This window comes from Triticum urartu, chromosome 3 (assembly GCF_003073215.2).
Source record: "Triticum urartu cultivar G1812 chromosome 3, Tu2.1, whole genome shotgun sequence".
Lineage (NCBI taxonomy): Eukaryota > Viridiplantae > Streptophyta > Magnoliopsida > Poales > Poaceae > Triticum > Triticum urartu.
The window spans coordinates 42,733,515-42,747,395 of record NC_053024.1 but is presented as its reverse complement, the minus strand read 5'-3'; the positions used below and the strand labels follow the sequence as shown (position 1 = coordinate 42,747,395).

At 42.4% G+C, this 13,881-nt stretch overlaps 1 protein-coding gene across 1 annotated transcript; it reads left to right on the top strand.

Moving 5' to 3' along the window:
• The first annotated feature begins 11,069 nt into the window (after window positions 1-11,069).
• On the top strand, window positions 11,070-12,818 carry LOC125547864 (desmethyl-deoxy-podophyllotoxin synthase-like). The gene is made up of 2 exons (XM_048711610.1): window positions 11,070-12,021; window positions 12,120-12,818. The coding sequence occupies exons 1-2, from the start codon at window positions 11,101-11,103 to the stop codon at window positions 12,726-12,728; spliced, it is 1,530 nt and encodes a 509-aa protein (XP_048567567.1). The 5' UTR covers window positions 11,070-11,100; the 3' UTR covers window positions 12,729-12,818.
• The last annotated feature ends 1,063 nt before the right edge of the window (window positions 12,819-13,881 follow it).

The following is a 13,881-nucleotide window of genomic DNA, read 5'->3' as shown; positions in this document are numbered from 1 at the left end:
AAATGGATTGTGTCCAATGTTGTCTGTTGCTAGAGACTGGCATGTGACAATCTATTCAGAGATAGATAGTACAGATCAAGCTGAGGTCACTTTTTCAGTTGATAAGATGCTCCGGTTGCCTGCCTTGAAAAATGTATTTTGGTACTGCCTGGTAGTACAAATAGATGACACACATACATCGGTTTTAACTGAAACTTACGCCAACTCCTGTAATGGCGAAAAATCCCTTCAGCCGATGCTTTTACTGAAGTTTTGGATATCCGGCGGGGTAGGATGGGTGGTTGGATTTCACGAAGCGCACGTCTTGTGGAAACTACCAGCGGCTGGGAACGGAACGATCAGTAGTAGCAAGTGAAACATTAGGACATGTACAATGGTTGATAAGATAGTCATATCTTAAGTCTTGCATGTAATTTAGAGATGACAAATTTTTTTTGTTTACAATGGGTCATCTCTTAACCTTATCTTTAATAACTAGCAATTCCTAAAAATATGGTGAGACATATTATGCTAAGAGATCACCTCTTGTCTTCTCTTAAATAAGAAAAGACAAACCTTTTCTTAGAAGTTCTCTCCCCTCCACCTCATCATCTATCCTACGTGGCACTCCTAAGATAGCATCATTGTACATGCCCTTAGGGTTATATCTTAAGTCCTGCATGTAATTTAGAGATGACAAAAAAGTATGTCTATAGATTATATCTTAATCTTATATTTTTTTACGGAAAATCTTAGCCTTATATTTAATAACTAGCTATTCCTTAAAACATGATGAAACAAATTGTGCTAAGAGGTCATCTTTTAAATAAGAGAAGAGAAGTCTATTCTTATGGTTTCTCTTTCCTCGACCTTAGTATTTAATTATTTATCCTACGTGACACTCCTAAGGTAGCATCATTTTTTTGTGATAGCACCGTAGTATATGCCCTTAACATGGATGAGATCATTTTACATGGGAACGTTGCTTCGAGTGGAATTCGGATCCACCGCCATTTCAGGTGCAGTGACCTCTGCCCCCCCCCACAACAATAAACACCGGAGTCTGATCATTTCTGTTTTGAGCGCCTTCATCGTCCGATGAGAGGTCCGTGTTAGGGCATGTACAATGGTTGATAAGATAGTCTTATCTTAAGTTTTGCATGTAATTAAAGATGACAAAAAAATATGTCTACAATGGGTCATCTCTTAGCCTTATCTTCAATAATTAATTGTTCCTAAAAACATGGTGAGACAAATTGTGCTAAGAGATCATCTCTTGTCTTCTCTTAAATAAGATAAGACAAGCCTTCTCTTATGATTTCTCTCTCCTCCACCTCATCATTTATCCTACGTGGCAGTCTTAAGATAGAACCATTGTACATGCCCTTATGTGCCACTTGGCTAGCCGGCCCTCATGGGCATGGACGGTTAGGTCGGTCCATCAGGCACGAGCAAGCGCTCGACCGATAGCTCGATCGACATCTTGCTCGATGCTCGCTTGGCTTATCATTCGTTTGACTTTGACCATTGACTTTTCAAAAATGAATTTAAAAAATCATGAAAACGTTGACGAATTTTAAAAATATTCATCAACTTGTTCATGATTTTTAAAAAAAGTTCACAAAAGTAAAAAAAATATGTCAATTTTTTAAAAAAGTTTATGCATGTGAAAATGTCTGTGAATTTGAAAAAGTTCATCGATTTGAAAAAAAATTCATGAATTTGACAAATAACATAAATTGTTCATGGATTTGAAAATTTTCATTGATTTTAAAAAGTTCACAAATTCGACAAAAAGTTCATGAATGTTAAAACAATATTGGGGATTTATAAAGATTGACAAAAAATATAAAAATGAAAACATTAAAACAAAAGAAGAAGTGAAAAAACCGAAAAACAAAAAGAAAAGGCTAGAAGGAAAACCCAAAAAATAAAATAAAAACAAGCCTAGGGAGCATCTAGAAACTTCCAAAAACGTGATGCACCAACAGAAATTAGCACGCCTGCTAGGTATAGTTGACTCACGGTGCAAGTGAATGAGAAGAAAAAAAATGGATGTTGCCCAGGATGAAGAGGGTGTGCGTCCAATTGCAAAAACAATAAGCAGCGGGCCCATAAGCTAAAATAGGAACCGGCCACTTAGACCCTTGAAATAGACTGCACATGTGCAGAAGACTATAAGATGTTGATGAACATTCTGTGACGCCCTAGGCCTCAAGCGTCAAGGCCTCATCGCTAACTGGCAGATCAGCAATCGGAGACGTCCTAAAGTAGGAGGAGATGCAGGGATCACGGGCTTACCCCTGGTAACTTGCATCTTCAATGGCTAGTGCCGCCAATGGACCTGCTCACTAGAGGAAACCGAAGCCATTTCCTATTCGGCTCTTAGGTCTTGTACAATGGGAGGTGCTTAGGGGAGATGCTTAAAGAAATAAATCAGGTTTTTTTTAAGCACCTGTGCTTATTTGTATAGAGTAAACCTTAACTAAGCGTCTCTCTTATAGAAATAGGCACCGGTGCTTCAGAAAAACTCGGTTTATTTTTCTAAGCACCTCTCTAAGAACCTCCCATTGTACAAGGCCTTATGCGCTAGTTACAGGCTTTTCTGTGAACTGGCACCCGCGCCTGAATCGATGCCTCGCAGAATGGGCTGGCCCTTCTTAGGCACCAAGCATGGTGTTGTCCCGGTTTTCAGAAGCTCCTAGAAGTTTCTCAGCAGGTTTTGGTAAGCTGCGAGAAGGTTGCCAACCATTTTTTTTCTGTTTCGGCTTTTGGACCGGGTCTCCTCTTTTTTTGGTACTTTCATTTTTCATTTTTATTTTTTATCTTCGCTTTATTTTTATCTTATCTTTTTATTTTTTAAAATATGCTCACGGGCATGGACGGTTGGGCCGGTCCATCAGGCACGATGGTCGCTTGGCTTGTCATTCATTTGACTATTTGAAGTGTCTCAATTTTTTTGACTATTTGACTGTCACTACTGACCGTTTGGCCGTTGACTTTTCAAAATGGGGAAAATGAATTTATAAAAATCATGAATACAAAATAAGTTCACGAATTTGAAAAAGTTGACAAATTTTACAAATATTCGTGAACTTGAAAAAGTTCATGATCTTCAAAAAAGTTCACAAAACTAAAAAAATCACAATTTTTCAAAGAAGTTTGCACATTTGAAATTGTTCGTGAATTTGGAAAAGGACATAGATTTAAAAAAACATAAGTTTGACAAAAAACATGAATTCTTTGTGGATTTGAAAATTTTCATCAATTTAAAAGAAGTTCACAAATTTGGCAAAAAAAGTTCGTGAATTTGGAAACAATATTGTGGATTTTAAAATATTGAAAAAATAGAAAAATGAAAACGTAAAAACAAAAGAAGGAGTGAAAAAAAACTGAGGAACCAAAATAAAAGGCTAGAAGGAAAACCCAAAAACCAAAATAAAAACCAGCCTGGGGAACATCTAGGAACTTCCAAAAATGTAATGCACCAACCAAAACTAGCACGCGTGCTAGGTATCATTGACTCACCGTGCAAGCGAACAAGAAGGAAAAAATATTCGTGAACTTGAAAAAGTTCACAATCTTAAAAAAAGTTCACAAAACTTGAAAAAAATCACAATTATTCGTGAATTTGAAAATATACATCGTTTTGGAAAAAAAATCATAAGTTTCATAAAAAAACACAAATTCTTCGTGGATTTGAGAATTTTCATCGATTTTTAAAAATTTCACAATTTGACAAAAAAGATCATGGATTTCATAAAAATATTGTGTATTTTAAAAGATTGAAAAATGAAAACGTAAAAACAAACGAAGAAGTGAAAAAAAAACAAAAGAACAAAAATAAAAGGCTAGAAGGAAAACCACAAAAAGAAAACAAAAGAAAAACCAGCCTGTGGAGCATCTAGAAAGTTCCAAAAACGTAATGCCCCAATCCTAGGATGAAGAGGGTGTGCATCAAATTACAAAAACACTAAGAAGCGACGTCATAAGCGTCAAGGTCTCATCGATAACTGGTAAATCAGCAATCGGAGACGTCCTAAAGTAGGAGATGCAGGGATCATGTGCTTGCCCCAGGTAACTTTCATCTTCAATGGCTAGTGCCGCCAGCTGACCCGTTCACTAGAGGAAACCGAGGCCATTTCCTATTTAACTCTTATGTACCCACGCCTAAATCGATAGCTCGCAGAATGGGCCAGCCCTTCTTAGGCACTGAGCAGGGTCTCGTTCCGGATTTGGGAAGCTCCGGGAAGTTTCTCAACATGTTTTGGGAAGCTGCGAGAAGGTTCTTTTTTGTTTCGCCTTTTTGGACCGGGTCTTCTTCTCTTTTTGGTACTATAATTTCCCATTTTTATTTTTATATTCGTTTTATTTTTCTTTTCTAAAATATGTGAAATGTTTTCAAATTTGTTTTTAAATTTGTGAACGTTTTTCAAATTCAAGAACATTTTTCAAATTCATGATTTTTTCAATTTTTTGTGAACTTTTTATCAATTTCACAAAAAAATCAGTAAACTGTGAACCTTTTCAAATCTTCATGAACTTTTTCCCAGATGTTATGATTTTTTCCAATTTCCAATCTTTTTTCAAATTTCACACTTTTCTGAAGTTTGTGAACTTTTTTCATTTTCGTAAACTTTTAAAAATCTGGATTTTTTAAATTTGTGAAATTTTTCCCATTTTTAGAAAAATTAAATTTTTTTAATTACAATTACCAACGGTCAACGAGTCACCGGTCAACCAGTCAACTGAAAAAATATTCAGGAAAAAACCCAAGTGAGGAAACAGTTCATGGGCCAGGCCAGGAGTGGGGGCACATAAGCGCTAGATCATGGAACGACGCTACAAGTATTGGTATAGGCGCTCTCGGAACCGAGGCATCAGTAGTTGGTGTTGCACGAACTGTTGGCAAACCATGTTGTGTTCTTTCAAAAGCGAGAAAATTGCACAAACATCAATTATTGGTGTCGCTTTTGCACATAACGAGAAAAAATGTGATTTTTTTAGCACATCGACACAACATTTCATGTCAAATTTGAAACATTGCACGAGATACAAAAATGACAAATTTGACATAAATGTGATAATGAACCAAATCTAAAGCCCAACTTATGTTATATACTATTCTGTATCGAATTTGTTATTTTTGTACCTCGAGCAATATTTCAAATTTTGATTTAAAATTTTGCGACAACATAGACCGATGTTGTTTGAATGTGCTAACTTCATTTTCAAATAAATAAATCAAGCACTTTAAAATGAGTTAAAGGCATCCGGTGCACCGGTAGTACCACAAGCACGGGTCCACCGGATACATTCCTTGCACAGAATACCTCTTCTATGGGTTTGTTGCACATGACACCGCGTATTGGTGTAATCCATTACAGTTAGGTCTAATCCGGCGTTTAGGTGTGTTGATGTGATTTTACATGAGTGGGCCCTGATTGTAAGTGCATCTGTGTCAAACAAAACTGCATGCATGGGCTAGCTAGCACTGCATGCATGCATGCGGACTGCTAGTGATCTGCTACACGGCCAAGATCACACTGTAGATTTATTTGTGTGTGTATGTTAGATAATTTGTCTGCGTATGGTACTTTGTACTGTAAGTATACACTGGTATATTAGCACCATGCATGCACGCAATGTAGGATCGTCGAAGAGTGGAAGGTCAAAGTTGTTTGACCCAGTCATGTGTGTGGCCAACCCGGCCCATGGGAGATGGCCTAAGAGCATCTTCAACAGAAGCGCTACATAAGCAACACGCGGTATAAAAGTTGTTTTTAGCGTGCGCGGACCTGATTTGAAGTCTTTAGTAGCCGCATAAAAAGCACGCGTGCACTATAACTAATGCATCGCGCGCATTAAAAAGGCATCGCGCGCAGCATATTTAGTGCGCCCAGTCGCGCGCGCTGCAAACTCTGAACTGCTGCGGATGAGACCGTTTGATTGGGACCGCTGGACTCACGCGCTGCATATTTTACAGCGCTTGTTGGAGCAAACGTCTTCTAGCGCCTCAAAAAACTACTTGCACGCTGTAAACCCAGTTTTTGGGCGCCACGCATTGGGCGCCGGTTGGAGATGCTTGCCGAATGCGTCGCGCGCAAAAAACAGCTTTAGCGCATGCCCATTGCCTGGTTTGGCGCGGCGCGCAACGCTGGCTCCAGCAGCCACGCAAAAATGCAGCGCGCGCTCCGTTCCAGCAGCGCGCAAAAATGCAGCACGCGTGATTCTCACACAAACAACATATGCATTCGAAAACAACAGTAAAAAGATCAAAACAAACAAAAATAAATAATTCAATTTCGTTTATTACAACGCAAACAAACAGTTTATCATTCAATACAACAAATAGTGCAATAAACACAACAAATAGTTCAACAATACAATAACGAACGCACAAATTATGATGCTCTTTGTCGTCCATTTCATGCCCACCACTCCTCAGTGAGATCCTTCTGAAGATCATTATGCGTTGCGGGACGTCGAATGACATGATAGGAGGCAACAAAACGGGCCACCCTTTCAGCCCTCCATCGCACTCGCACGGGATATCCCAAGAGCTCATACTGAGAGTAGTCTACATCTTGGCCACGCTCATTCTCGATGATCATGTTGTGCATGATCACACAAGCGTGCATTATGTACCAAAGCATCTTCTGATCCCAAAATCTAGCCGGTTCTCTCACAATAGCAAATTGGGCTTGCAAAATTCCGAAAGCTCTCTTCACATCTTTTCTAGCCGCCGCCTGAGCATTGTGAAAATCAAGATTTTTCTTACCTTCTGGCTTTTTAACGGCTTGACAAAGGTTTGCCACTTTAGATAGATGCCATCCGTTAGATAATAGCCATAGTTGTATGTACGGGAGGTGCGAGCGAGCGCGCGAGAATCCAGCGGGCGGGAGCGAGCACAGCAAATAAGCGGCGCGCGATTGCGTTTGTGTGTAGGCCGAGCGCCAAGAGTAGGAGGCCCGATTGGCAAAAAAGGAAAAAGAAAGGCAACAGGCAACATCGATCAGGAAAGATATTCCAGCGGCCAGCGATCAGCGATCGATTAGATCGTTCTCAGGAAACATAGCAAGAGATCCTCTGAAAAAAGGAAAGATAGCGAATTAGCGAGCGATCAGCGGCTGGACGTGGTTCCCTTCCTGTTACGTTCGACGCCTTTCTTCCATCACGAAGAGTTTGCAGGTCCCAGCCCTACCTGCTGGCCGCCGACGCCGTGCACGCACAGACGCACTCCAACCTCGCCGTCCCCTGGTAATTTCCTTCCTAATTCGATTATGTTGGTCGCCGTTTTCAGTTCTGGGGCCCCATCTTCACCCTCCTTTGGCCTTTGCTCAATTGCTCATTTGCTCTCCTCTCGGTCATCTGCAGACTCTAGACACATACAGACTACTGAAGTTTGATCATTAGTGTTCAGGATCAGGTATTGAGGTATATTATTCACACAACAAATTCTTTGGACATTGGTTTAGAGCTAGCACCGTTCAACAGTTGATTCAATATATTTTTTCAGCATTGTGTTTGTTCTCATGGCGCCCAGCAAGAGGAACTATCCCTCGGGTAGCCACAAAAGGAAAAAAAAAAGGAGAAAGAGAATAAATTGATAAAGTCACAGCGCGGAGGTATTCGAAAATTTCTCAAGCCAAGTAATATTGGTGATTCCACTACTTTGCCAGACCCAGCTGATGCGTTGGCGATTGTTCCCTTTGTGGAAGAGCAACAAACTAATGAAAACTCAGACTCTGATCAGCAAGAAGAAAATATCAACTCCAACATCGGCGATGACAATGTAAGTGGCTCCGAGAATGTAGATGCACATGCCCAATCTGCTAGTCTTGATGAACAACCAGTTTATACCGCCGATATTTATGATCCAAAAAATTGGGATAATCTTGATAATAAAGCAAGAGATGTCTTAGTTGAGGAAGGGCCTATCATAGAGGAAAAATGGAATACCATGTAGATGAAGCAGGAAGACATTTTTCGTATGCTCATTATCATAGAAAATTAAGCAATGGAGAGGAACATGATAGGAAATGGCTAGTTTATTCGAAAAATGTCAATAATTTTTTTTGCTTCTGTTGTAAGATCTTCAAGTCTAGCACCAACAGGAGTCAGAGTTCCTTAGCACATGATGGACTAGGACATTGGAGGCATATTAGTGAGAAGCTTAAAGAACATGAAAATAGCATTGAGCATATTAATAACATGAACAAGTGGAATGAATTGAGAGTTAGACTGAGAAAACAGGAAACTATTGACAAGGAATGGCAACATCAAATAACAAAGGAGAAAGAACGTGTCAGGCAAGTTCTGTTAAGAATAATAGCAGTTGTGAAATATCTTGGTAAACGCAACTTGGCTTTTCGTGGAAGTAGTGAGCAGCTTTACAAGGATGATAATGGTAATTTCTTAGCTTGCATTGAGATGATTGTAGAATTTGACATGGTAATGCAAGATCACCTTAGACGTGTTGAGAACAAGGAAATCCATTATCACTATCTCAGTCATAAAATACAGAATGAGTTGATATCTCTTTTGGCTTCTGACATCACATGTTCTATCATAAAGGTTGTTAAAGCGGCCAAGTATTTCTCTGTTATCCTAGATTGTACCCCTGATGTTAGTCATCAAGAACAAATGACCTTTTTAGTTCGATGTGTTAATCTGTCTGATGGAAAAATAAAAATTGAGGAGTACTTTCTGGGGTTCTTGAAAGTGGATGACACTTCTGGCTTAGCGATTTTCAAAGTATTGCTTGAATCTGTTGAGTCTTTTGGCCTAAATATTCAAGATATAAGGGGTCAATGATATGATAACGGATCTAATATGAAAGGAAAATACCGAGGGGTACAATCTAGGTTACTTGATATGAATCCAAGAGCATTATATATGCCATGTGCTTGTCATAGTCTAAATATCACTCTTTGTGATATGGCAAAATCATGTGAGAAAGCTGTTTCATTTTTTGGAATTGTTCAACGCATATATGTATTATTTGCTGGCTCTACAAAAAGGTGGAATGTTTTGCTTAAACATGTTCCTAGTTTGACCGTGAAATCATTGTCCAATACTCCTTGGGAGAGTAGAATCAAAAGTGTTACAGCGATAAGATATCAATCCGCTGAGTTAAGGTCAGCTTTGTCTGAGTAACGTCATGCTTTTGACACTGATCCTAAAGATAAAAGTGATGCCAAAAATTTATTTGATGCACTTGGTCGCTTTGAGTTTCTAGTTGGTATGATTATCTGGCATGATATTCTATTTGCTGTAAATAAAGTTAGCAAGATGTTGCAATCGTCAACCATGTGCATTGACTCCACTTTGAAGCAAATAAAAGGTATAACAAAATATTTTGAGAAGTATAGAGATGAGGGGTTTTCTTCAAGTTTGACCATCGCTAAAGGTATTGCAACTGAAATGGGAATAGAGCCATTGTTTCCAGTGAAACGTCGTGCTGCGAGGAAGAAACATTATGATGAAAGTGATTGTCAAGAAGAAATCCTGGAAGCTGAGAAGGCTTTCAAAGTTAAATATTTTAATGTTTTGGTTGATATGGCGATCACTTCTTTGAATGATAGATTTAAAGAACTCATGGTGTTTAAAGATATATTCGGATTTTTATTGAGCTCGGGCACTCTCAAGTCATTAAGTGACAATGAACTTGAAGAATGTTGCATAAAATTTGCAGAAACTTTCTCTCTTAATGGTTCATCTGATGTTGAGGTATATGATCTTATTTCTGAATTGAAGATTATGAGATCCACTTTGCCAGATGGCGCAATGTCTGCTATGGAGATTTTTGGGCATGTCAGAGAAGTTGATTGTTACCCCAATATCTCCATTGCCTATCACATCTTATTTACTGTGCCTGTGACGGTCACATCGGCCGAGAGAAGCTTTTCGAAGTTGAAATTATTGAAGAATTATTTGAGATCAACCATGATTCAAGAGAGGTTAAATGGTTTGGCTACATTATGCATCGAGAAAAAATTATTGGATGAGATTGACATCGACCCCATCATAAGTGACTTTGCATCGAGGAATGTTAGAAGAAATTTTTAAGGTATTATGTATAATTTTTTTGATACGCATACAGATTTTGGATTTAAGTGTTACTGATAATAGTATATATATATATATATATGTTTTTATATATATGTATATTACAATGGCTTGTATATTAAGGGCCCCCAATTTTTAGTTCGCCCCGGGCCCCGAAATCTCAGAACCGACCCTGCGCGCGCTGGACTACGTATGCCGCACGCGCTGTTTTCACGCGCCCGCTGGAGCAACTATTCCGATTGCGCGCACGCTAAAACGAGGAATTTACCGGCGCGGCACTTGTTTGGCGCGCCTGTTCGAGATGCTCTAAGGTGGATATTTCACCGGCTTGCAGGTACAGGAGTCTTCATATTTTGCTGGTCCGCTCAATGCTGCAACTGGAATATATGCCATCATGCATGGCCTCATCTAACTGATGGTACCTGTCAGCAAACAAAACGACACCAAATTGTAGACGTAGAGTATGGTTGCCTGATCAATAGAAGAAGGACGAGCGCACCTAACCATTTGTTAACTGCCACTGCGCGTACGTCTGACAGGAGCCGGCCAACAACCAAACGTGCGTACATAGTTAATTAGGCCGGTGATGTATGTATGGATTGATAATGTGCAAGCAGTTTTAATTAAGGAAGGCGGCTACGCTCAGTCACGATGATGATTGGTTATTCCCGTGTACTTCCTCCGTTTCTTTTTCCTTCGCATATAAGCTTTGATTAAAATCAAACTACATAAAGTTTGATTAAATTTATATAAAAAGTATAAACATCTACAATATTAAAATTATATAGTATGAAAATACATTTTGTGATGCATCTGATAATATTGATTTCATATTGTCAATATTTATATTTTTTAATATAAAGTTAGTCAAACTTTACAAAGCTTAACTTTAATCAAACTTTATACGCAGACTAAAAAGAAACGGAGAGAGTACATCGATCGATCGTCACTTGCGAGCCAAATTAAGGACCATATATGCGAGCTGAGTTGCAAGAAACGACAGTATGGCAGCTATCTGATCTGAGATCTGAGCCAGCACCATCAGTCGCCATGGACATGGACCAACTCTCCTACGGAAGCTTGTGCGGGATGGCTGTAGCCACGGCTCTCCTGTGGCTGATTCTGAGGCACGCTCTGGGTGGCAAGAAGGACACAGGAGGAGCCAAAGCTAAGCTTCCTCCAGGTCCATGGAACCTCCCCGTCATCGGCAGCCTACACCACCTCGTGGGCACGAAGCTGCAGCCGCACCGCGCGTTGCTCCAGCTATCCCGCCGGCACGGCCCGCTGATGCTGCTGAGGCTCGGCGAGGTGCCCAACGTGATCGTGTCCAGCCCGGAGGCGGCGATGGAGGTGCTCAAGACGAACGACCTCGTCTTCGCGACCCGCCCGTGCGGCCCCACGATGGACATCGTCAGCTGCGGGGGCAAAGGCCTCCTGGCGCCCTACGGCGAGCACTGGCGGCAGATGCGCAAGGTGTGCGTCACGGAGGTGCTCAGCGCGCGGCAGGTGCGGCGGATCGAGTCCATCCAGCAAGGCGAGGCCGCCCGCCTCGTGGAGTCGGTCTCGGCCGCCGCCGCAGCTGGCGCCGTCGTCGACGTCGGCAAGGGGCTGGCCGAGCTGGCGGGCAACATCATCGCCAGGGCGGTGTTCGGCGGGAGGTTCCCGCAGCAGGAGGCGCACCTCCGGGAGATGGACGCGCTGTCGGTTCTGGTGGGAGGGTTCAGCCTGGTGGACCTCTTCCCGTCGTCGCGGCTGGTGCGGTGGCTGAGCAGCAGCACGCGCGACGTGAGGCGGAGCCATGCCCGGGTGCAGCGCATCCTGGACGACATCATCCAGGAGCGCAAGGAGAAGAAACCCGCCTCTTCCGCTACTCGGGACAGCGAAGACTTGCTGGACGTGCTCCTGAGGCTGCAGAGGGAGGACACCCTCGCTTTCCCTCTCACCTCGGAGTCCATCGGCTGTGTCATCTCCGTAAGCCACCCAGCGATTCTGCAGCTCTCTAGGGCTAGGCCTCTTCTTATATGCTTGGTAGTATTAACTGACCCAATAATCCAATGGCCGACCTGCAGGATATAATTGGAGCTGCTACCGAAACCACTTCTTCCACCCTAGAATGGGCCATGGCGGAACTCATTCGCAACCCAGAGGCGATGGCAAGGGCGCAACACGAGGTCCGCCAGAGGCGCCACGGCGATGGCGCTGTTACGAGCGCAGACCTCGGCGAGCTCCACTATCTCCGGATGGTGATCAAAGAGACGCTCAGGCTGCACCCCGCGGGGATGTTCCACCGGGCGAGCCAGGAGGACAGCCGGGTCATGGGCTACCACATACCCAAGGGCACCTCTGTCGTGATAAACAGCTTCGCTGTGGGGACGGACCCGGCGCACTGGGGGGAGGACGCCGGCGAGTTCAGGCCGGAGAGGTTCCACGACAAGGACATGGTGGAGTACATGCAGATGGAGTCCGTCCCGTTTGGAGCTGGCCGCAGGCAGTGCCCTGGAGCGCTGTTCGCGACCACCACCATGGAGCTGGTGCTGGCCAACCTCCTGTACCACTTTGACTGGGCGGTCCCGGGAGGGGAGACGTTGGACATGGGCGAGGCCTATGGGTTCATCGTGCACACTAGGTCCAGCCTGCGCCTGCAGGCATCATCTTACCATCCACATCTACAGGAGTAGGACGACCACTGCTAGCGTACCTAGCTAGCTAGTAGATGCATCCATCCGAGAAGAGAATTAATCTACTCTTGCTGCTGCTGCTGCTGTTTATCTCTTGTTGTTGTCTAGCTCATGACTTGTAAATAAAAATAATTCTGCTGTTTATCTCTTGTTGTCTAGCTCATGACTTGTAAATGGTCGGCCACGATATGGATCGGAGGCCATGGCCGCACGCCGATGGAGAGGAAGAGTCTAGCTCTCTGTTGTAGAGCACAACTGATCGAGTTTCCGTAGCGATTTGTTAACACAATCAACCTGGTCCATGTTTAGCAAGCTAGCTAGCTAGTAGACTGGATTCAATGACGTACGTACGTGGCGCTCTTCCTAGTCACGACCATGGTTTTCACTCGCAGATTTAGAAATGTTTCAGCGACAGCAGTAATCACCAAAATTCTATGATTTGGCTTTGCATTTCGGCCAAAAGGATGAACCATGCACTTATGAATTTAATCAAATATTTTAAAAGCGTATTTTTTTTAAAAAAAATATATTCCTATTCCTATGTACTATTGGAATAATTTGACAAAAAGTTAAATATTTTGATTTTTATTGAAATCACTGGAATTTTAACCAAAAGTAAAGTTTTGAGTGGAATTGGAAACAATTCACAACTCGATGCCTCAAACGATGCACTCGGTACCTCTCTCGAAAGAGGCTTTTGCCCTGCTTTGTACACAAAGCAACAACACTCAAGTTACACGGTGTAACGATACAGTGTGGTAAGATAGCCCTCTAACATAGCATATCACAGAATAACTGGCTAACATAACCTAGGACAACTGGATTACAACGCTACAACACAATGTAGAGCACCTAGCCTCCATGACAACGCCCCTCAAGAGGGGAATGCAAGCACCGCCGCTGCTGAGCCCAAAAGGGCAAGGGTTTTCAGCCGAAGACTTGTCACGGAGACGAGAACCACAACAACATCTTCAAGAAGATAACGACACCCGCAGATGTCGTTGTTGCCGGCGCCAGGGCGTGGAGCTTTCGCCCGGAAGCTCACCTGTGGCACCAAAAGACACCCAGACTGGCAGATGTCACCGTCGCCGGTGAATTCATATGGTTGATAAAACAAAAGGCCGGCTAGATGTGAACTTTTTTTGAGGAGGTC